General features: G+C 40.1%; 1 protein-coding gene across 1 annotated transcript; it reads right to left on the reverse strand.

Annotated features, from left to right (window-relative positions):
- Positions 1-1,430: 1,430 nt before the first annotated feature.
- On the reverse strand, positions 1,431-18,382 carry LOC133651741 (hsp90 co-chaperone Cdc37-like). The gene is made up of 9 exons (XM_062049834.1): positions 18,223-18,382; positions 17,992-18,154; positions 13,180-13,461; positions 9,184-9,289; positions 8,997-9,112; positions 8,782-8,904; positions 8,405-8,587; positions 2,308-2,379; positions 1,431-2,185 (listed from the first exon to the last, which is right to left on the reverse strand). Exons 2-9 carry the CDS (start codon positions 18,097-18,099, stop codon positions 2,045-2,047), a joined length of 1,131 nt encoding a protein of 376 aa, XP_061905818.1. The 5' UTR covers positions 18,100-18,154; positions 18,223-18,382; the 3' UTR covers positions 1,431-2,044.
- Positions 18,383-21,570: the final 3,188 nt, after the last annotated feature.

A 21,570-nucleotide genomic window follows, 5' to 3' on the forward strand; every position in this document is an offset into this window, starting at 1 on the left:
AAATGTATATGTTGCATGATTAGAATAATTATAAGGTACACTTTATTTGTAATCATTACATTTGTCTGAATAATTTGATGACGTACTATTTTATACTGCTTTAAAACAGTGAAGATGACGTAAGTGTTTAATTGCATATATGGCGGAAGGATCTGTGTGGTAATAAGGTTTGGACACAGTGCATTATGGGTAATGGCAGTCAGGTACGGGGAATGGAGCCACACCGTTTTTTTTTACCTTACTCTTACTTTTGCTAACTCTTTCTTACTGTAACAAACTCTCTTTATTTTGCCATTCATTTGTTCCCACGTCGTTATTGTTTTACGTTTTTGAATGATTAGGTTGACAAGTAAACGATACAAAACGAAGAGGAGCGTCTGGAGATTTGTTTGTTGTTGAACGTCAAGCTATAAGGCTTCATTAGGAAATTACACACATATTTGTTGTATAATAGAAGCTGCGTATTCACCAGTTTACATAGCAGAAGTACGCTGCTGCTTTTAAGGACCCACTGCGCCAACGAGTCAAAGATCGTCTATGCGACAGGTGCTTGCTGCTTTTAAAGACCCACTGCGCCAACGAGTCAAAGATCGTCTATGCGACAGGTGCATGCTGCTGTTTCGTAAGGACCATCTGCCAAAGATCCTATATTGGACATGAGAACTCTGCTGTTTTCAAAGACTACACTAGTCAAAGGTCTGATATTACAGGAAGGAACACTCTGCTGCATCTAATAACTTACTGCAAAAACACTATTCACATATTTTATATTGGATAGGAGAACCCTGCTGTTTTTAAGACCTACAGCAAAACAGAAGTCAAAGATCCTTCATACGACCAGAGCACCCTGTTGTTTTAAAGACCTGCAGCAAAAACACAAATATTGACAGGAGCACTCAGCTGTTTTGAGGATGTAGTGCAGAAACACTGGGCAAAGATCCTATATTTAACAGAAGCACGCTGCTGTTTTAAAAGACACGTGTCAAAGATCCTATACTGCCTTAAAGACTGACAGCAGAACACAGAAAAGATCCTTTATTTGACAGGATCAGTTCGGCCGTTTTTAATGATGTACCGCAAAAACACTGGTCAAAGATCCTGTATTTAACCGATGCACTCTATTTTAAGGACACTTGTCAAAGATCCTATATTGGACTAGAGCACTCTGTTGCTTTTAAAGACTTGTCAAAACATCCCGTATTTAACAGAACAACTTTGCTGTTTTTAAAGAAACTTGTCCAAGATCCTATATTGGACAAGAGCACACATCAAAACCCCTCTATAAATGACAGGAGCACTGTCTTTGAAAGATGAACTGCAAAAAAAAACATCCGCTTTATGACAGGAGCACCCTGTTGTTTTTAAAGGACACTTGTCAAAGATCCTATTAAGAACAGGAGCACTCTGTTTTTAAATATGTACTGCAAAAACACTTGTCAAAAATATTTTATTTAAAAGAAACACTACGCTGTTTTCAAGACCTGCAGCAAAAACACCAACAAATAATCTGCTGAATGACAGGAGCACGCTTCTGTTTTAAAGGATTTACTGCAGAAAGACTTGTCAAAGATCCTATATTGGGATTGGCTCACCCTGCTGTTTTGAGGATGTACTACTACACTGCAAAAACACTATTTGACAGGAGCACTTTGCTGTTTCAAAGGACGTACTGCAAAAGCACTAGTCAAAGATCCTCTATCTGACAGGAGTGCTCTGCTGCTGTTAGTAATCTTCTAATGCAAGTTGTGAAAGGAACCCGTGAGCCAGATAGTCATGCATGAAATAGTTCAATGAATAAATTATATACTGTAAATTGGCATGAAGTTGCGTTTATAGAAAATAGGAGGACAGTGACTGCTGAGGGACTAGGTCCAAAAAGAGTAGTAATACTCAACATGAGTGGACTGGAAGTGAAACATGGACCTAAAGAAGACAAGCTGCAGTTCCAAGCAGGATGCATGATAATAAAAGCTTCAATCAGTCAATCAAAAATGAGCGTTAGGCGAAACATAAACTACTGGCGTGTGAGCAAACAGACAAATGCTCATTCATTCTTGGCTTCTTCTGGCTCCGCCTTCACCTCCTCGGAGGTGGAGTCTTCCTCTTTCTCGTCCTCCTCATCCGGCTTGGAGTTGGGCACCCAAAGTCCCGACTCGATGCAGCGCTTCATGTGCGTCTTTGCCTCCTAAAGCACAAATATTACACCTGCTCAGCATCCATTTAGTTCTCTTTATTTCAGGCAAAGGATAAGAAAATAAGCAGATAGCAAAGACCAGGATTTGACTGGAACAGATTGTAGTCACCCACCGTTGGATCCATCTTGCTGATAACATCTTGCAACAATTGGATGTCCTTGTCATCAAAGCATTTCTGCATCTCCTGCAGTTCAGGGACATGAATACAAAAAAGGACTTTGTGAGGCATTTTTAAAGGTTCCTGATAATACACAATGGACTTTGAATGATTTGTGTCCCTGGAGCCTGTTTGTGAGCACCAAAATCTCCCTCCTGAGAAAAGCAGACTTCACTCAAATAAATCCTGGAGCTTCGCCAACTAATCACCAGTTTGCTCATGGAAATGCCCCCCCCTCTACCTCAAAGAACTGCTCACCCACAAATCCTCCACACGACACCTGCGCTCCGGACAGGCTAACCTCCTCCAACCTCCGAGGACAAAGCTCCGAACTGTGGGGGACCGGGCTTTCTGCTCCTCTGCTCCCAGTCTGTGGAACGCTCTCCCTGACCTCCTGAGGGCACCACAGACTGTGGATGCTTTTAAAAAAGGCTTAAAAACTAGAGATGTCCGATAATATCGGCCTGCCGATATATGCGTTAAAATGTAATATCGGAAATTATCGGTATCGTTTTTTTTATTTTTATTAAATCAACATAAAAAACACAAGATACACTTACAATTAGTGCACCAACCCAAAAAACCTCCCCCCCCCATTTACACTCATTCACACAAAAGGGTTGTTTCTTTCTGTTATTAATATTCTGCTTCCTACATTATATATCAATATATATCAATACAGTCTGCAAGGGATACAGTCCGTAAGCACACATGATTGTGCGTGCTGCTGCTCCACTAATAGTACTAACCTTTAACAGTTAATTTGACTCATTTTCATTCATTACTAGTTCCTATGTAACTGTTTTTATATTGTTTTACTTTCTTTTTTATTCAAGAAAATGTTTTGAATTTATTTATCTTATTTTACTAATTTTTTAAAAAAGTACCTTATCTTCACCATACCTGGTTGTCCAAATTAGGCATAATAATGTGTTAATTCCACGACTGCATATATCGGTTGATATCGGTATCGGTAATTAAAGAGTTGGACAATATCGGAATATCGGATATCAGCAAAAAGCCATTATCGGACAACCCTAATAAAAACCCTTCTTTTTAAAAAAGCCTTTTTTTTTTAGATATATGTGTGCTCGTTCTAGCTATTAGGCTGTTCTAGTTTTTTGTTTTTTTTACTATTTATTTTTTTTGGAAAGGGGCTGTAAATAATAATGCCAGTAACCATTTAAAATTATATAAACTTTTAATTCTCATTACCGTAGAATTGTTTACCAATTAACTGTAATTCCTGCGACCCCAAAGGAAATAAGCGGTAGAAAATGGATGGATGGATGGATGGAAGGTAGGGACGGCGTGGCGAAGTTGGTAGAGTGGCCGTGCCAGCAATGGGAGGGTTGCTGGTTACTGGGGTTCAATCCCCACCTTCCACCATCCTAGTCACTTCCGTTGTGTCCTTGGGCAAGACACTTCACCCTTGCTCCTGATGGCTGCTGGTTAGCGCCTTGCATGGCAGCTCCCGCCATCAGTGTGTGAATGTGTGTGTGAATGGGTGAATGTGGAAATAGTGTCAAAGCGCTTTGAGTACCTTCAAAGTAGAAAAGCGCTATACAAGTATAACCCATTTATTATTTATCATTAAATGACTTTGTTATCCTCAATAAATAAATAAAATGGACTCATTTCTGTAAGCAAAAATTTAAAGCGGCACTAAGTAACTTTTCAACCTTCATGAAATATTTTCATAATTCTTAGGATGATACATGGACCTCTGTCATGGCCTGAGGGTTCTGTATTGCTTTCACTGGCAGTTAGCGACTTTGAGGAGGGTGGCAGGAACCTCGCCACACAAAAAAAACACAAATGTGCAGACTGCTTTACGGCATATGCCAACTCCCTCTTTTCCCATTTGTTACAAAGACGGAAGTTGATACAAAGGCAGAAGCTAAAAAAAAAAAAATGAAAACAATAAAAAAGGGAGGCTACCCGGATAAAAGGACAGTCAAGGATCAACATTGGCCCGGCTTTCAGTCGCTGGCGTGAGCTCAAAGACGAGGAGGGATATAGTTCCTGCTGGACAACTAAGTGACTTTTGATGCTCAAATCAAAATGATATTGCTAATGTTAGCTATCAGAAATTTGTGTGGTAGCAATAAATAGCCAGCAGCTTGACAGTTGGCAGTTCCACACTGATACGACCAAACCCAAAAGTACGGTAAAAGGAAAAAAATAATGCAATGATTAAATATAAAGTTTGAGTCAAGTATGTAGGTACCTACTGTGGTATTATCGTGTCAGTTTGTACGTAGGTGACAGTAGTTTCTGACCATTTACGACGCTATGCGCTGGTCCTCATTAGAAATTTGGCCATCCTTCAGGCAAAGCACGACCACTTTGGCCACTGGCGACGCCAGAATCAACCAAAAGAGTTTTCAAGTGGGCCTTTAACTTACCAGTAAATAAATATTGAACATAGGGATGTCCGATAATGGCTTTTTGCCGATATCCGATATTGTCCAACTCTTTAATTACCGATACCGATATCAACCGATACCGATATCAACCGATATATGCAGTCGTGGAATTAACACATTATTATGCCTAATTTGGACAACCAGGTATGGTGAAGATAAGGTACTTTTAAAAAAAATTTGTAAAATAAGATAAATAAATTAAAAACATTTTCTTGAATAAAAAAGAAAGTACAACAATATAAAAACAGTTACATAGAAACTAGTAATGAATGAAAATTAGTAAAATTAACTGTTAAAGGTTAGTACTATTAGTGGAGCAGCAGCACGCACAATCATGTGTGCTTACGGACTGTATCCCTTGCAGACTGTATTGATATATATTGATATATAATGTAGGAAGCAGAATATTGATAACAGAAAGAAATGGGGGGAGGGAGGTTTTTTGGGTTGGTGCACTAATTGTAAGTGTATCTTGTGTTTTTTATGTTGATTTAATAAAAAATAAAATAAAATAAAATAAAATTTAAAAAAACCGATACCGATAATAAAAAAACCGATACCGATAATTTCCGATATTACATTTTAACGCATATATCGTCCTCTCTAATTGAACATCTTAAAGCGCTTTTTATTTCCAGTTGAGAAAATTAGTTCAGACGTTGCCGTTTGTTGCCATCATTGCATTCTTTCTCATTCGTCCGTGTTGATGGGCTCATATTGCCCATCCCATTTGAAGCTGAAATATTACCACATTTGGCTGTGTAATCATATTTTCTCCTCCTAATTTTTGTTACTATGCATTTAGGGAGACTGTCTGTATGTGCGTCCTGTCTGTGTAAAGCCGCTCTTCGCCACACAGACGAGACAAAGATTGTGGATGACTTAAAAGAGGGATCACTTCGTTCAGTTAATTCTACTGTTAAATAAACGTGCTGAAAGCCATGCAAAGAGTGAGACATCTTTCTCCTTGTTTTGAGCAAGAGGCCAACAAACGTGAAGCTCAATAATTCTAATTGGCGAACATGTCTGTCACTCAAATGGCGGTGACGGTGAAGAAAAACATATACAATTGTTTGAAGTACACCTTTGCATGACATTGTATCCTTAACATTAGAGAAAATAAGGCAACTTACCAAAAATAATGTATTAACATTTTTTTCTGTCCATAACATATAAATATTTCAAGTGCATCAATTTGCGTGAAATAAAAAAAAAAAGATATCCTTACTTAAATTTTAAACATTTTTGATACTGCCACATGATACTGAAAAATAAAATGAAACAAAATAAATCAATTCAATTTAACACAGGAGCACAATATATTCAACACTATTTCTAATCAAATTAATTTTTTCAATCGATGAATTGTTGTAACCATATTACTTACTAAAAGCCCTTTTAAATTCACACTTAAATTACAGCATCAGGGTGAGATTTTGGACATCTTATTAACTATTGTTGGACATGTTTAAATATATATACACTACCGTTCAAAAGTTTGGGGTCACATGTAAATGTCCTTATTTTTGAAGGAAAAGCACTGTACTTTTCAATGACGATAACTTTAAACTAGTCTTAACTTGAAAGAAATACACTCTATACATTGCTAATGTGGTAAATGACTATTCTAGCTGCAAATGTCTGCTTTTTGGTGCAATATCTACATAGGTGTATAGAGGCCCATTTCCAGAAACTATCACTCCAGTGTTCTAATGGTACAATGTGTTTGCTCATTGGCTCAGAAGGCTAATTGATGATTAGAAAACCCTTGTGCAATCATGTTCACACATCTGAAAACACTTTAGCTCGTTACAGAAGCTACAAAACTGACCTTCCTTTGAGCAGATTGAGTTTCTGGAGCATCACATTTGTGGGGTCAATTAAACGCTCAAAATGGCCAGAAAAAGAGAACTTTCATGTAAAACTCGACAGTCTAGTCTTGTTCTTAGAAATGAAGGCTCAAACACAAAATTGTTTGGGTGACCCCAAACTTTTGAACGGTAGTGTGTGTATATATATATATATATATATATATATATATATATATATAAATAAAACATTTTAACTAGGGCTGGCAAAAAGAAGTTAACTTGTGTGATTAATCACAAAAAACTATTGCATTAATATTATCTAAATATGCCGATTAATCACGCCATTTATTTTGACCACACATGCTGCTTTAGTTGAATTACAGATGGTGACCTAAACTGTTTGGTGATCAGGTCAATGCACACATCAGTGCAAAGATGAGTGAGAAGACTGCGACTGGTGTGCTCTCTGGTCAAGTTCCTTTCAAAGTAAAACCCAACAATACTTAAGCTAGAAACTGTTAGCCAGTTTTGTGCAAATAAATGACATGCATTCAAGTGAAACCTTTTCAAAATGTTTCTGTATGATATTCTGACAACAAAATTGTAATTGTGTCCAAATATTGAGGTATTTTTTAAAGTTAATTTACCGTATTTCCTTGAATAGCCGCAGGGGCGCTAATTAATTTAAAACCTCCTGTCACTCCGGCGTTTACCGGAAGCCGGCGGGATGGCCGTGCATGCGGTAATTATTTTAAAACCTCTTCTCACTCCGGCGTTTACCAAAAGGAATGCGGTAAATTTAGGCGTGCGCTTTGAGTGTGATGTAAGCATACCATCATGAAAAGCACATTTAATAAAAAAAAACGTTATTTTGGTCTTACCTGTACTTATAAATGGAGTCCATTTGCAGCTCCTTCTGACCAAAAGCAATAGAAGTCTTCCTTATTTTCTTTCTTCAGTTTTAAAAGTCTCTCTGTCTCGATGGAGATATTCCTTTAATTATTACCTCATGCTTCGATTGAAAGTCCAGTTTAGAAAACTGTTTTATTTTAGATACCGGTATGTAATCCTCCATGTTAAAAGTTCAGGCAGAGGGAAAAAAAAAATAATCTCTTGCTGCGTGTAGTAACTTCTTCTGCAGTACCGGAAGTCGCAAGAAGGATCACTAGCGCGGCAGCGCCCTCTACCACCAGGAGGCAGGAGTCATTTAATGACTTATACAGTATTTGACACACGCAGCTACGGTATATTAATAAAACATAGCTGCTTACTGTTCTTTTTAGCATACTGGACCGGTATTCAATAGCTTGGACCTTAAATCCTACTGAATAGCTCTTTATCTTTTTTCCTTTGTGCGATTGCAAACTACTGAAAGCAGCTTCCTCCATTTTGAAAATGAGGACAGGTAAAGCGTCACTCGTGACGTAACGAATTTGACCCGGTGGAAGTTCTAGCCATATGCTAAATATTTTGCGAAACGAGTTTGACCCGGTGAAAATTATAGACATGCGATAATAAAATTAATATTTTGCTAAACGAATTTGATCCGGCGTTAATAATGAACCGGCGATAAGGCCAAGCATGCGTTAATTATTTTGAGAAACGAGTTTGACCCGGCAGTAATTCTAGACGTGCGAATACTATATTCCCTGCGCCAATTCAAGGAAATACGGTAAATGATGCTAGCAAGTAATAGACTGAGTTATCATGATTAACCCAAATTCAAAAGTGTGATTAATTGGATTAAAAAAACTATAAAAGATACAAAATATAAGGGAACAAAACTGCTGAGTGAGTAGTAGGAGGACTTGCCTGTGGTAGAGACTCGTACACATCAACAGGGTCAAGTCCTCCGGGTCCAAGTCGTTTCTGTCGCTCCTCCTCCTCATATTCTTTCATGGCTTTTTCTATGCGAATCTTGGCCCGGGCACGCACCCGGTCCTTAAAGGACGACAGCTCGTCGTTGAAGGCGTCCTGATACTGCTGATCTGTCGTCTTTGGAGGACACCGCACACATCATTTGAAGGATATTTGGACTTAGACACACTTTAACGATCCACAAGGGAAATTGTTCCATACAGTAGCTCACTTACAAGGGATGTAAAATGTAAGGATGGAAAGGACAATGCAGGTATAAAATAGACTAAAAATGTACCGTAGTATTTGTATCCGCATGCACATAAACCCACCTTTATCTTGGCAAAGAACTGACGGAAGCATCCTCGTGGGTCCACTTTGAGGCTTTTTGCCAATTCCAGAATGAACTGCATGACGATGGTCTGATGAGCCACTTGCTCCATCAAGGCGTGTTTCTAAAGGAGGATGATTGTGTGGCAGCCAAAGTGCTAAATAATCAATGCTATTCATGCAGAAACTACAGTGTGTCAAATTTGAAAGTACTTGCCTCCTCCACTTCCAGGTCGATGCACATGATGACCAGGTAGTTGGCAGTCTCTTCACAAACCAGGTGAGAGTTGTCAGACAAGTACTTCTGGCTGTCATCCCAGCGCCGTAGCATGCCTGCCAATCAACACAACGCAGACAGGATGAGCACATTTCAACAACAACATAAAAACTATTCAAACTCTCACCAAAATGCTTGATCTCCTTCTCATATTTTTCCACAAAGGACTTGTGCTTCTTCTCCTTGTCTTCCTCAGACTCTTCTTCAGCTTCCAGTTTGAGGTTGACAATGCTCTGTGGGGTGAAGTTAAAAGACAAAAGCTCCACAAATAAAAACGAGGTAACCACAAAAGTTTTGTTTTTGAAAGTGTTTATCAGTCATCAGTGGAACTTTCCAGTGAGAAGACGCATGGTGTTATTTCGTCATCACAAAAACAAGCACAGACAAAACAGAATATGCATGTTTAAGATGAAGCTTTGCTTTTATACTGTAATTATATGCAAAGGTCACACAGTATATGGGAGAGATCTTCGCTATCTGTTACAAGACCCCCGCACAAATGAGTAAACACTGCAAATAAAGGACAATGCCTACATAAAAAGCTCAAATGTCTTATTTTCCATAGGCTTTAATATGCTTCTTAGTTACTAAACACATTTTCAATTCAGTTTTAAACATAAAAAAACAACTTAAGGCATACAGTATAATGTTTTGTACTGAAATTTGTACCAATACAAAATGCTGCAGATAGCGCCCTCCAACCACTTTCTATATTCTTTGGAGACACATGTGGACAAACACAACTCATTAGCATTAAAGCTACAGATGCACACAACAGCACGTTGATTTCTGAAAGCACTTTTAAACCATACTAACTTCTAGCATCAAGGTAACATTCTGTGTAGTGAAGTCAAGCGATAAATTTGAATGAATTACCCCCAGGGATCAATAAAGTACTTTCTATTCTATTCTAAACATATTTTTTAGACTTATACTTAGACAAACTTTAATGATCCACAAGGGAAATTGTTACACACAGTAGCTCACTTACAAAGGCTGGAAAGTGTAAGGATGTAAAGGACAATGCACGTATAAAATAGACAAAAAATGTACTGTAGTAGCAATATAAAATATAACATATGTCATATTTACATAATATATGTACAGTATATGATATATACTGATATATTATATTATATGTTTATATCATATATACAATATACAACAATTACAATATTACAATATATGTAACAGCTGCAGCATAAAATAGAGAGTAGATCCAGCAGAAAATATAAATCATAAACAAAGAGAAGTAGCTAACATAGAAGGTGTCCGGTAATAGATTCATTAATTATGATCTGTAATAACTTAGCCTATTTCAGAGATTCTCAAACTGTGGTATGTGTATCACTAGTGGTATGCAGGCTCCATCTAGTGGTATGCCACAAAAAAAAAATCACTGGATTAAAGTAAAGTGTTTTGTTTTCCTATAATCATACACAGTGTTACTGTTCAAACTGTGTGTAATGATACTGTGGCCAAAAATATTAAATATACTTGTTGAATAAAACCTCTGCCTTCATTTTTAATGAATACTTAGGCCGACGACGCTACTGTAACTTGATGATTGTCATTATTGTGGTACTTGGAGAGCAAAGTTTTTTGAGATGGTACTTGCTGAGAAATGTTTGAGAACCACTGGTCTAATCAATATTGTAATTTTACCTAAAAAATGCAGAGAAAAAACTTAACTTTGTGATATATTCATTTAAATCTACTGCATGATTACAAAAATTGATATATAAACAAAAAATAGCTTTATAAAGTAATTTGTTTTTAACAAAGAGTCTGTTTTAATTACTAAAATAATACAACATGTCCATAAAATGTGCTGCAGTTCATACTTTAAAAAACAAAAACAATTTTAAGCATTAAGTATTGAATGTTTAACTTGTTGCTTTTCTTCTGCTTCACATAATACAAAATAATGTGTGATGATTTCATACCGCAAATAGGCAGGGATCTACTGCACAGTGTTAACCTTTAAGATTCATTATAAATCTTTTTCCCCATTGAAAGCCTGTGTATAGGACACATGTAGTAATGTACCAAACGCAAAAGCAGCCATTATTATGCCAGCTTCTGCATTTAAGAACATGCCATTCATAAAGTTGATATTACTAAAATGACATTGGGGATTTATTTGGAATGTGCGGATCGTGAATGGATGGACGTGTTCTGGAGAAATAAACGGGGCAGATTAAAGACGAGCTTCAACACAATGAAATCTAATAAAGTCACCATCGTAAAGATTTATGGAAGCAGTACAAAGCGGCATGTGCAGCCAAGACAGAACCTGGCGTTAATAGCAGGGACCGCAGCAAAGCCTAGTGTTAATAGCAGGGACTGCAGCAAAACCTAGTGTTAATAGCAGGGACCGCAGCAAAACCTAGTGTTAATAGCAGGGACTGCAGCAAAACCTAGTGTTAATAGCAGGGACCGCAGCAAAACCTAGTGTTAATAGCAGGGACCGCAGCAAAACCTAGTGTTAATAGCAGGGACCGCAGCAAAACCTAGTGTTAATAGCAGGGACTTCAGCAAAACCTAGTGTTAATAGCAGGGACCGCAGCAAAACCTAGTGTTAATAGCAAGGACCGCAGCAAAACCTAGTGTTAATAGCAGGGACCGCAGCAAAACCTAGTGTTAATAGCAGGGACTGCAGCAAAACCTAGTGTTAATAGCAGGGACTGCAGCAAAACCTAGTGTTAATAGCAGGGACCGCAGCAAAACCTAGTGTTAATAGCAGGGACCGCAGCAAAACCTAATGTTAATAGCAGGGACCGCAGCAAAACCTAGTGTTAATAGCAAGGACTGCAGCAAAACCTAGTGTTAATAGCAGGGACCGCAGCAAAACCTAGTGTTAATAGCAGGGACCGCAGCAAAACCTAGTGTTAATAGCAGGGACTGCAGCAAAACCTAGTGTTAATAGCAGGGACCGCAGATAAACCTAGTGTTAATAGCAGGGACCGCAGCAAAACCTAGTGTTAATAGCAGGGACCGCAGCAAAACCTAGTGTTAATAGCAAGGACTGCAGCAAAACCTAGTGTTAATAGCAGGGACCGCAGCAAAGCCTAGTGTTAATAGCAGGGACTGCAGCAAAACCTAGTGTTAATAGCAGGGACCGCAGATAAACCTAGTGTTAATAGCAGGGACCGCAGCAAAACCTAGTGTTAATAGCAGGGACCGCAGCAAAACCTAGTGTTAATAGCAGGGACTGCAGCAAAACCTAGTGTTAATAGCAGGGACCGCAGATAAACCTAGTGTTAATAGCAGGGACCGCAGCAAAACCTAGTGTTAATAGCAGGGACCGCAGCAAAACCTAGTGTTAATAGCAGGGACCGCAGCAAAACCTAGTGTTAATAGCAGGGACCGCAGCAAAACCTAGTGTTAATAGCAGGGACTGCAGCAAAACCTAGTGTTAATAGCAGGGACTGCAGCAAAACCTAGTGTTAATAGCAGGGACCGCAGCAAAACCTAGTGTTAATAGCAGGGACCGCAGCAAAACCTAGTGTTAATAGCAGGGACCGCAGCAAACGTAAAGCCACAGGACTAATGAGAAAGTGTTTGATAAGAGGATTGAAAGAAAATAATTTAGAGCGAAATTACTTGACTAAAAAAAATTGTCATTGTTTATGTTTAACTTCATGGTTCATCTGGGGACCCAGTTAACTGTGAGTTGATTTCTTAGAGGAAAAGATGCACTCCATTATTTAAACCCAGATTTCTTTGTTCTACTACTTCTTTATTACACCATGTCTTTTTAAACAAGCTTGTGTGCCCAAAATATTCCGTGATTTTTGTGTCTCTCTTCTATTTGTATAATAATTTACGATTTATTTTGTTGTATAATTCCTGGTAATTGTCGGGCACATTACAGAGCAGGTGTGGGAACCCTTTAACCATCAATTACATTTATGTATGATTATTTTATGAAAAATATTTCCTTTAATAAAATAAATTATTTGTTAAATATTAATTGTTTAATAAAAGGAAAAAAATATCCTATAGCGTAACATTTTAAGTCATAAAAAATGGGATGGTTATAATATATTACAAGCATTTCTAGGGTAGATAACATGGCCGAAAGTATATATAAAAACACTGTCTGAACTCTGCTCCTTACCTTGCTGAAGCCTTCTTTGCTGAGCGTGTCCACGTTCCACGGCATCTTCTTCTCCTCCCGGCAGTGGTCCTCCAGCTTCCTGTCCCAGTCGCGCTCCTCTTTCTTCAGCTTCTTCTCCTCCGTCTTCAGTTTGCTCAGGTCGGCTTTGTCCTCGTCCGAAGCGGAGAGGCTCATTTCCTGGATTTTCTTCTGCGTTTCCGTTAACTTGCGACGGGACTCCGTCAGCCCCTTGGTCAGGTCTTGGGTTTTCTTCTGGAATTCTTCCATTCGGTCCACACGGGCCTGAGCATATAACAATCGTTTAAACTGCTGTTTGATGGCTAAATTTCAAATTATGAAAATACCACGCTTAAAACATTTTTTACATTCATTTCAATGGTGTCATTTAAAAGATCTTCTATGACAAAGTTCAAACAGAGGTTGAAAGACATTTATTGTAGGTTACATTTTTTTATTAAAAAACTTTGCACAAAAAAAAAACAAGTCCCAAGTTTTTATGTCACTCCCGGAACAAAAGAGTTTTAGAGGCGTGGCTGATTCTGGATTTAGGCCATACCCCTACATTTTTGACCAGGAAGCGACATTACATTTCTGCCCCTCATGGCTGAATGGTAAGTCACTCGATCCAAACGTTTCTAAATAAATGTGTTGCACAGTCTGGAAACCAGTGAATATCTTTACAAACTGTCACTACCGAACACATATTCTCTTCAATCATGTAAATGTTTTCCGCTTTTATGCAACATTTCTATGAGTGTACAACTCAATGTGTTTGCTAGCATGATTTAGTTATGGTCAAAATGAGCTAGAATTGTCACACACACACATCTATAGGAACTAGAGGTCCTAATATTAACTAGGCACTGGACACCTTATACACTCCCACATCACATGCACGGGTGGGTTAGGGTTCGGGGGTACTGGACACCTTATACACTCCCACATCACATGCACGGGTGGGTTAGGGTTCGGGGGCACTGGACACCTTATACACTCCCACATCACATGCACGGGTGGGTTAGGGTTCGGGGGTACTGGACACCTTATACACTCCCACATCACATGCACGGGTGGGTTAGGGTTCGGGGGTACTGGACACCTTATACACTCCCACATCACATGCACAGGTGGGTTAGAATTCGGGGTACTGGACACCTTATACACTCCCACATCACATGCACGGGTGGGTTAGGGTTCGGGGGTACTGGACACCTTATACACTCCCACATCACATGCACGGGTGGGTTAGGGTTCGGGGGTACTGGACACCTTATACACTCCCACATCACATGCACAGGTGGGTTAGAATTCGGGGTACTGGACACCTTATACACTCCCACATCACATGCACGGGTGGGTTAGGGTTCGGGGGTACTGGACACCTTATACACTCCCACATCACATGCACGGGTGGGTTAGGGTTCGGGGGTACTGGACACCTTATACACTCCCACATCACATGCACGGGTGGGTTAGGGTTCGGGGGTACTGGACACCTTATACACTCCCACATCACATGCACAGGTGGGTTAGAATTCGGGGTACTGGACACCTTATACACTCCCACATCACATGCACGGGTGGGTTAGGGTTCGGGGGTACTGGACACCTTATACACTCCCACATCACATGCACAGGTGGGTTAGAATTCGGGGGTACTGGACACCTTATACACTCCCACATCACATGCACGGGTGGGTTAGGGTTCGGGGGTACTGGACACCTTATACACTCCCACATCACATGCACAGGTGGGTTAGAATTCGGGGTACTGGACACCTTATACACTCCCACATCACATGCACGGGTGGGTTAGGGTTCGGGGGTACTGGACACCTTATACACTCCCACATCACATGCACAGGTGGGTTAGAATTCGGGGTACTGGACACCTTATACACTCCCACATCACATGCACAGGTGGGTTAGAATTCGGGGTACTGGACACCTTATACACTCCCACATCACATGCACGGGTGGGTTAGGGTTCGGGGGTACTGGACACCTTATACACTCCCACATCACATGCACAGGTGGGTTAGAATTCGGGGTACTGGACACCTTATACACTCCCACATCACATGCACAGGTGGGTTAGGGTTCGGGGGTACTGGACACCTTACACACTCCCACATCACATGCACAGGTGGGTTAGAATTCGGGGTACTGGACACCTTATACACTCCCACATCACATGCACGAGTGGGTTAGGGTTCGGGGGTGCTGCGCGCCTCTCATTGCCTCCTCGGCCGGCACGGGTTCCAAGGACTCTGGTCTGGTGGTCTGCCATTGCCACGCAGAGACTTCGCTGAGGGTGTGAGGTGTTAAATTTTTTATAAATGGAGGCGGATTGGGTGGTCAGCGGTCTTCACTTCCGGCGGATGTTGTTGTTTGTGGCAGCGCGTGCACGTGGTGGTTGTCGGGGCTGGTGAACCGGCCAACTTCGTTCTCATTTGTTGTCATGTTGGTTGGCTTGTCGGGTGTCGGCCCGGGCTTGCCCTCGCGCTCTGTCTGCCATGGGTTGGCACCTTAGGCGACAGCAGCCAGGCTGTGTCTGGGGCCTCTGGGTCCTACCGCTCACCCCTTCTGGATGCCTGTCTTGGTTGGGGCCTGCTGGGTCTAGTCCCCGCATCTATCCCAGCAGCTGGGTGCGCTGTAGAGTATTCTGCAGTGCTGCAATTCGGCTAGCTGCTGGGGTAGTGACCTTGTGTCTGTGATGTCCCCAGTGTTGGGATTAACGCGTTACTTGTTACTGTAACGCCGTTAGTTTCGGCGGCAACTAGTAATCTAACGCGTTATTTTTTATATTCAGCAACTCAGTTACCGTTACTACATGATGCGTTACTGCGTTATTTTACGTTATTTTTTTATGTAGTATCGGCTAAAAACAGAAAATCTGAGTGTGTTTTATTGGAGCGCTGCAGTGTCGTCCTTCCGATTCTTCTTGTGTCACAAGCCGGAGAAGAGACGCACGCTCTGTGGGTGTGGGGAGGGTGGGGGTGTCTGATCATGGCGGAGCTGCAGAGTTTGTCGAATATGTAGATGTTCTCACTACTTTTCTTTTGTTGAGCACAAAGAAAAGAACATTTTAGTTAAATGTAAGTTGTGTCTTGGATCAAAGATCCCATCTACTGCCCAAAACAGCAATTCAAATCTGCTGAAACAGCTACAAAAGCAACATGCTTCGACAAAGCTAGTAAAGAGAGACACAGACTCCGATGCCACTTCACCTCCACCACCACTTAAGGATTAACTCTGCCTCTGCTCATCATTCAGCACTGAAGGTACACACACTCTGTCAATTCTCTTATATACTCTTTCATTCTAGACTTCTAGAGTGTTTGATTATCACATCACACTAAATGTATAGACTATAAAGTTCACAAACATAAAGAGGGATCCTAGTGAGCCAGGCCAATCTTTCCTATTCTCTAAACTAAAACTGGGGAAATGTGTAGTGTTCTGGGCTTCAGACATGATTTTGTTTCAGAATTCCTTGAGAAAAAAACACCTGGTTAGGCTTTATGTATGTAGTGTGTGCCTTCCTTGCTTTACAGCTATGTTGTTATTATGCTGTTTGTTACTTATGTATGTTACGTTGCAGCTATTTCAAATAGTTTTGTCAATTTGTTCTGGCCTGAAAAAATTGGCCCTTTGAAACATATCTTTGTCTTTGTGTGTTGTATGTAGAGCACATTGTTTGTGTGTTGTATGTAGAGCACATTGTTTGTGTGTTGTATGTAGAGCATTGTTTGTGTGTTGTATGTAGAGCACATTGTTTGTGTGTTGTATGTAGAGCACATTGTTTGTGTGTTGTATGTAGAGCACATTGTTTGTGTGTTGTATGTAGAGCACATTGTTTGTGTGTTGTATGTAGAGCACATTGTTTGTGTGTTGTATGTAGAGCACATTGTTTGTGTGTTGTATGTAGAGCACATTGTTTGTGTGTTGTATGTAGAGCACATTGTTTGTGTGTTGTATGTAGAGCACATTGTTTGTGTGTTGTATGTAGAGCACATTGTTTGTGTGTTGTATGTAGGGCACATTGTTTGTGTGTTGTATGTAGAGCACATTGTTTGTGTGTTGTATGTAGAGCACATTGTTTGTGTGTTGTATGTAGAGCACATTGTTTGTGTGTTGTATGTAGAGCACATTGTTTGTGTGTTGTATGTAGAGCACATTGTTTGTGTGTTGTATGTAGGGCACATTGTTTGTGTGTTGTATGTAGAGCACATTGTTTGTGTGTTGTATGTAGGGCACATTGTTTGTGTGTTGTATGTAGGGCACATTGTTTGTGTGTTGTATGTAGAGCACATTGCTTAGCAGAGTTGAGTGATGCAAATGCATGTCAAGTTGATCAACACATTGTATTATTCTCCAGTGCAATAACAGTACTGACATGAAGGCTAAAAGGGCATTAATGGAAGCTTTAAAAAAAAAAAAGAAGTAACTAGATACTTTTCACAGTAACGCATTACTTTTTGGTGTAAGTAACTGAGTTACTTTTGAAATAAAGTAACTAGTAACTGTAACTAGTTTTCAGTAACTAACCCAACACTGGATGTCCCCCACATCTGCGGTCCCCTCCAAGGTTTCTCATTGTCCCATTGGGTTGAGTTTTTCCTTGCCCTGATGTGGGATCTGAGCCCAGGATGTGGTTGTGGCTTGTGCAGCCCTTTGAGACACTGGTGATTTCGGGCTATATAAGTAAACATTGATTGACATTGTAGCTGCATGCATGTTTTCCAGCAAGCATGACGTCACGGAGAGCCACTAAGGAGCTGGCCTCCAATGAGAAGGCAAGACTTCTACCTGGTGGCGCCACCTGAAGAGGCTGGGAGTGTCGATGTTCGGGTGGGTGTCATCTTCGTCGTCCGACACCTCGATGTGGTCCCACACGCTGTAGTCTATCCTGGACATGATGCCGGCCAGCCAACGTTAGCTTGAAGCTAGGACTCCGCTACAATAGTGCCGCCTAACAAAGACAGCAAACTCAAATGAGAGTCTTAAATATGCGGAAACAAATATTCCACCCGACATTACCTTCGACGGTTCAGGCGAGTTTGCAAGATAAATCTTGATAAAAATCCACAAGGCGGGAGCTAGCGTGATGCTGCTGCTACATTCTAGAAAGTTCCGGGAGACGTCGCACGTCTGACGTCACAGGGCACTTTGCGTGCGTCGGTAACTCCTCCCCCTTTCTTAAAGGACCCGCCACCAAAATCCGAGCATGGAGCACAGCGCAGTCATTTCAACATAATCAATAAGAATGAGTATATTTTTAAACATCATCTAATAAATCATTCATTCATTCATATACAATAATCAAAATGACGTTAAACAGTGCACTTGGCTCCCTTACTCTGAGTCCGCCATGTTTATCAAGCGCATCGTGTCGCCTAAAATGCATTAATAAAGGATGCTTTTTCGGTAATTAAAAAATTAGACCCGTTGGGAATTTTATCTCGAATGATCATTATTAACATTAACAAGTAAAAAGATTAAAGATTAAGTTAAAGTAGCAATAGCTACTTTATAGCTATATTAGTCTATTTATACCTGCATTGTCCTTTCCATCATTGTAACTGAGCTACTGTGTTGAACAAGTTCCCTTGTGGATCATTAAAGTTTGTCTAAGTCTATGATAGTCACACGCACACTAGTCTAGGTGTGGTGAAATTATTCTCTGCATTTGACCCATCCCCTTGTTCACCCCCTGGGAGGCGAGGGGAGCAGTGAGCAGCAGCGGTGGCTGCGCCCGGGAATCATTTTTGGTGATCCATCCATCCATCCATTTTCTACCGCTTAAATTCCAATAAGTGGCCATTTTTATAGTCTTCGGTATGACTCGGCCGGGGTTTGAACTCACGACCTACCCATTTCAGGGCGGACACTCTAACCACTAGGCCACTGAGCAGGTCAAGGGCGGTTACGGCATGTTCTTGCTGTCGATGCCGGGCAATTTTTTTTAGGGCATTACGGCAAGTGACACGGGCGGTCGCGCCACTTGCCGCAGTTGCCGTGGTTAAATTCCAGCCCTGGTCTTATTGTGTCCTTCTTGCCAGTTCCGGGCACCTAAATGGTTGCTCCAGGGGAGCCACTGGGGCGGTGCTAAATCAATCAATCAATCAATGTTTACTTATATAGCACACAATCACCAGTGTCTCAAAGGGCTGCACAAGCCACAATGACATCCTGGGCTCAGATTCCACATCAGGGCAAGGAAAAACTCAACCCACTGGGATGACAATAAAGAGTCGCATGCGGTTCTAGAACCACGGGTGGCCGACCCCCGTCTTAACCACAATAAGGTGTTTTTTTGTTTTTTTTTGGTTGGTTTTTTTTGTTTTGTTTTTTGCTTTATGCTTTTTTAACCTGTAAAGCACTTTGGTTCAATTTAAAAGTTGTTGAAAACGTGCTATATAAATAAAGTTGACTTAACTTGACTTAATCTCTCAAGAGGGAAATTTAGAATACAAGTAAAATAAATCAAATAAGTCACAATTACATGTATCTTAACTTGATGGCCTAATTCTTTAAACTGAACTTAATCTCAAGTAGGACTGCACACACAATAGTCAATGTTTACACAACTGAGAAGTACAGTAGACTTACAAATAACAGAAAAACATTCTTCTCAAAGTAGTTCATCATCAGGTCAGCCTCAAAGTGTCTGTATTTTTTTACCAACTTTTTGTGATGAAAATATGGGAAAGTATCTGAACTTAAAGTAACATCTTATGCCAAAAGTAGCCCAAGCCTGTTGACATTTCTTTTTTTTAAATCTGGAGTCAATTGGGAGCCATTTAAAAATCAAAAAGGTCAAGCCATTTTTCAATTGAAATGAGGTGTTCAAATGCAACAAAAAAGTGGGAAATAAGTGAAAGTCATTGAGGCAGGGCAGAAGATGGGAGTGCACACACAAAAATACAGAAAACGCTTCGCTAACTACTTAAAAAAATCTTCCAGAGCCAAAAAGCAAGCATCGCTAGAAAGGAAGACAGCAGTTAGGACAAATATAATCCAGTCGAATAATCATAAGAAAACAAAAGCTATAAAGCTAAACGAGATCTACGTAACATTTGTTTTAACTAGATACAGTGAAAGAAAAACATCTCTTTATATGATTCAAACTTTTTCCTGGAAAAATGAAAAAAAGCATTTAGGAGGAGGACCAATTTATTTCCTTTGTTTTCAAAAACTCCGCTGCACCGCAACGTGTCACCACTTCCGCTCTTTGCGCCTTCAAAACAAGAGCTCAAGGCATATACTGCATAATATCTTATAACAGGGACTTAACGTCACAAAGAAGCAAGTCCATACAAATAGGTTAGACTAGCATAAGCATTTATTACACACGACTCTTTATTTTGAAGTGTAAGAAGAGCGGGTAGACTTGTTGATGCACATGATCGATCCTTTTTTTTTACACTTCTGTTAACCCCGAGTCTTTAAAAGCTCCTGCCGGCGTGTGTTTAAAGCCGGAGCAGCATGCAGAGTGTTCGGCGTGTATTCTGCAGCACTCCCGCATGTGATGGATGACATCCACGCACATGACCTCCGCGTACTTGTTAGCTGCGGCCCAGGAGAAAAGGTTCAAAGCCACAATTAGACTTACTACACGTACAACACATGCCCTACCTTGTAAACACGCCTGGATTGCACAGGCTTGCTTTTGACACGGGTCTTTTTGTGGCATTGCTGAGTAAAATATATATAAATATATATATATTGATAATCACGTACGCTGGAGGAGACTTCCGGTGTCACAGCTCGCTGGACTTCCGCCTTTGCAATGTTTTCGTCACGTGACGCACAATAAAGTTGTCTGGATGTGTAACAGCGACACCACTTGGCTTTTCATATTATTGCAGCGTGTGCTATATTTTCGGGAGGTTAATGACAACAACAAACGTTTTCACTGTTCTATATAATTAAAACCAAAACAAGTTTTCAACTTAACAATATTTACAGTACATTGAACCCTTGGAACATCAGTTAGGCTTTTGAAACACTGTAAAGTCGAAAGAATAGCTGTTAGAATAATTGTATACATAAATTATCACACAACTCTTATGCTTAAAGGCCGTTGCTGTAGTTATTATTTAATGTACAGTTTATTTCATTTAGAGAAAAATGCTGTAAAAAGCACAGTAAATTTCACAATTTGACCATGAAATCTATAGCTACTTTTACATTGCACAATTTGATGGATAACTTGCTTTGAAATCATTATTATTAGTATTTATTTCTATTTAAAAAATGGTTTGAATGTTCTTGCATAATTAGACAATATTTAAGTTAATATAATTTGCAATTACATGAGTACATATATTTTTATTTCTCCCACAATAGAATGAAAGAATACATTTAGTAAGAAAAGTTACAGTA

Source organism: Entelurus aequoreus, linkage group LG06, assembly GCF_033978785.1.
Source record: "Entelurus aequoreus isolate RoL-2023_Sb linkage group LG06, RoL_Eaeq_v1.1, whole genome shotgun sequence".
NCBI classification, from domain to species: Eukaryota; Metazoa; Chordata; class Actinopteri; order Syngnathiformes; family Syngnathidae; genus Entelurus; species Entelurus aequoreus.

What these genes read in the sequence shown, in the direction of transcription:
- LOC133651741 (XM_062049834.1), bottom strand. Translation starts at nt 18,099, where the DNA reads ATGTCCAGGATAGACTACAGCGTGTGGGACCACATCGAGGTGTCGGAC. An exon ending in TCGACCTGGAAGTGGAGGAG is followed by an intron (nt 8,905 to 8,996) that starts GCAAGTACTTTC and finishes ATCCTCCTTTAG; the next exon opens with AAACACGCCTTGATGGAGCA. An exon ending in AGTTCTTTGCCAAGATAAAG is followed by an intron (nt 8,588 to 8,781) that starts GTGGGTTTATGT and finishes TGTCCTCCAAAG; the next exon opens with ACGACAGATCAGCAGTATCA.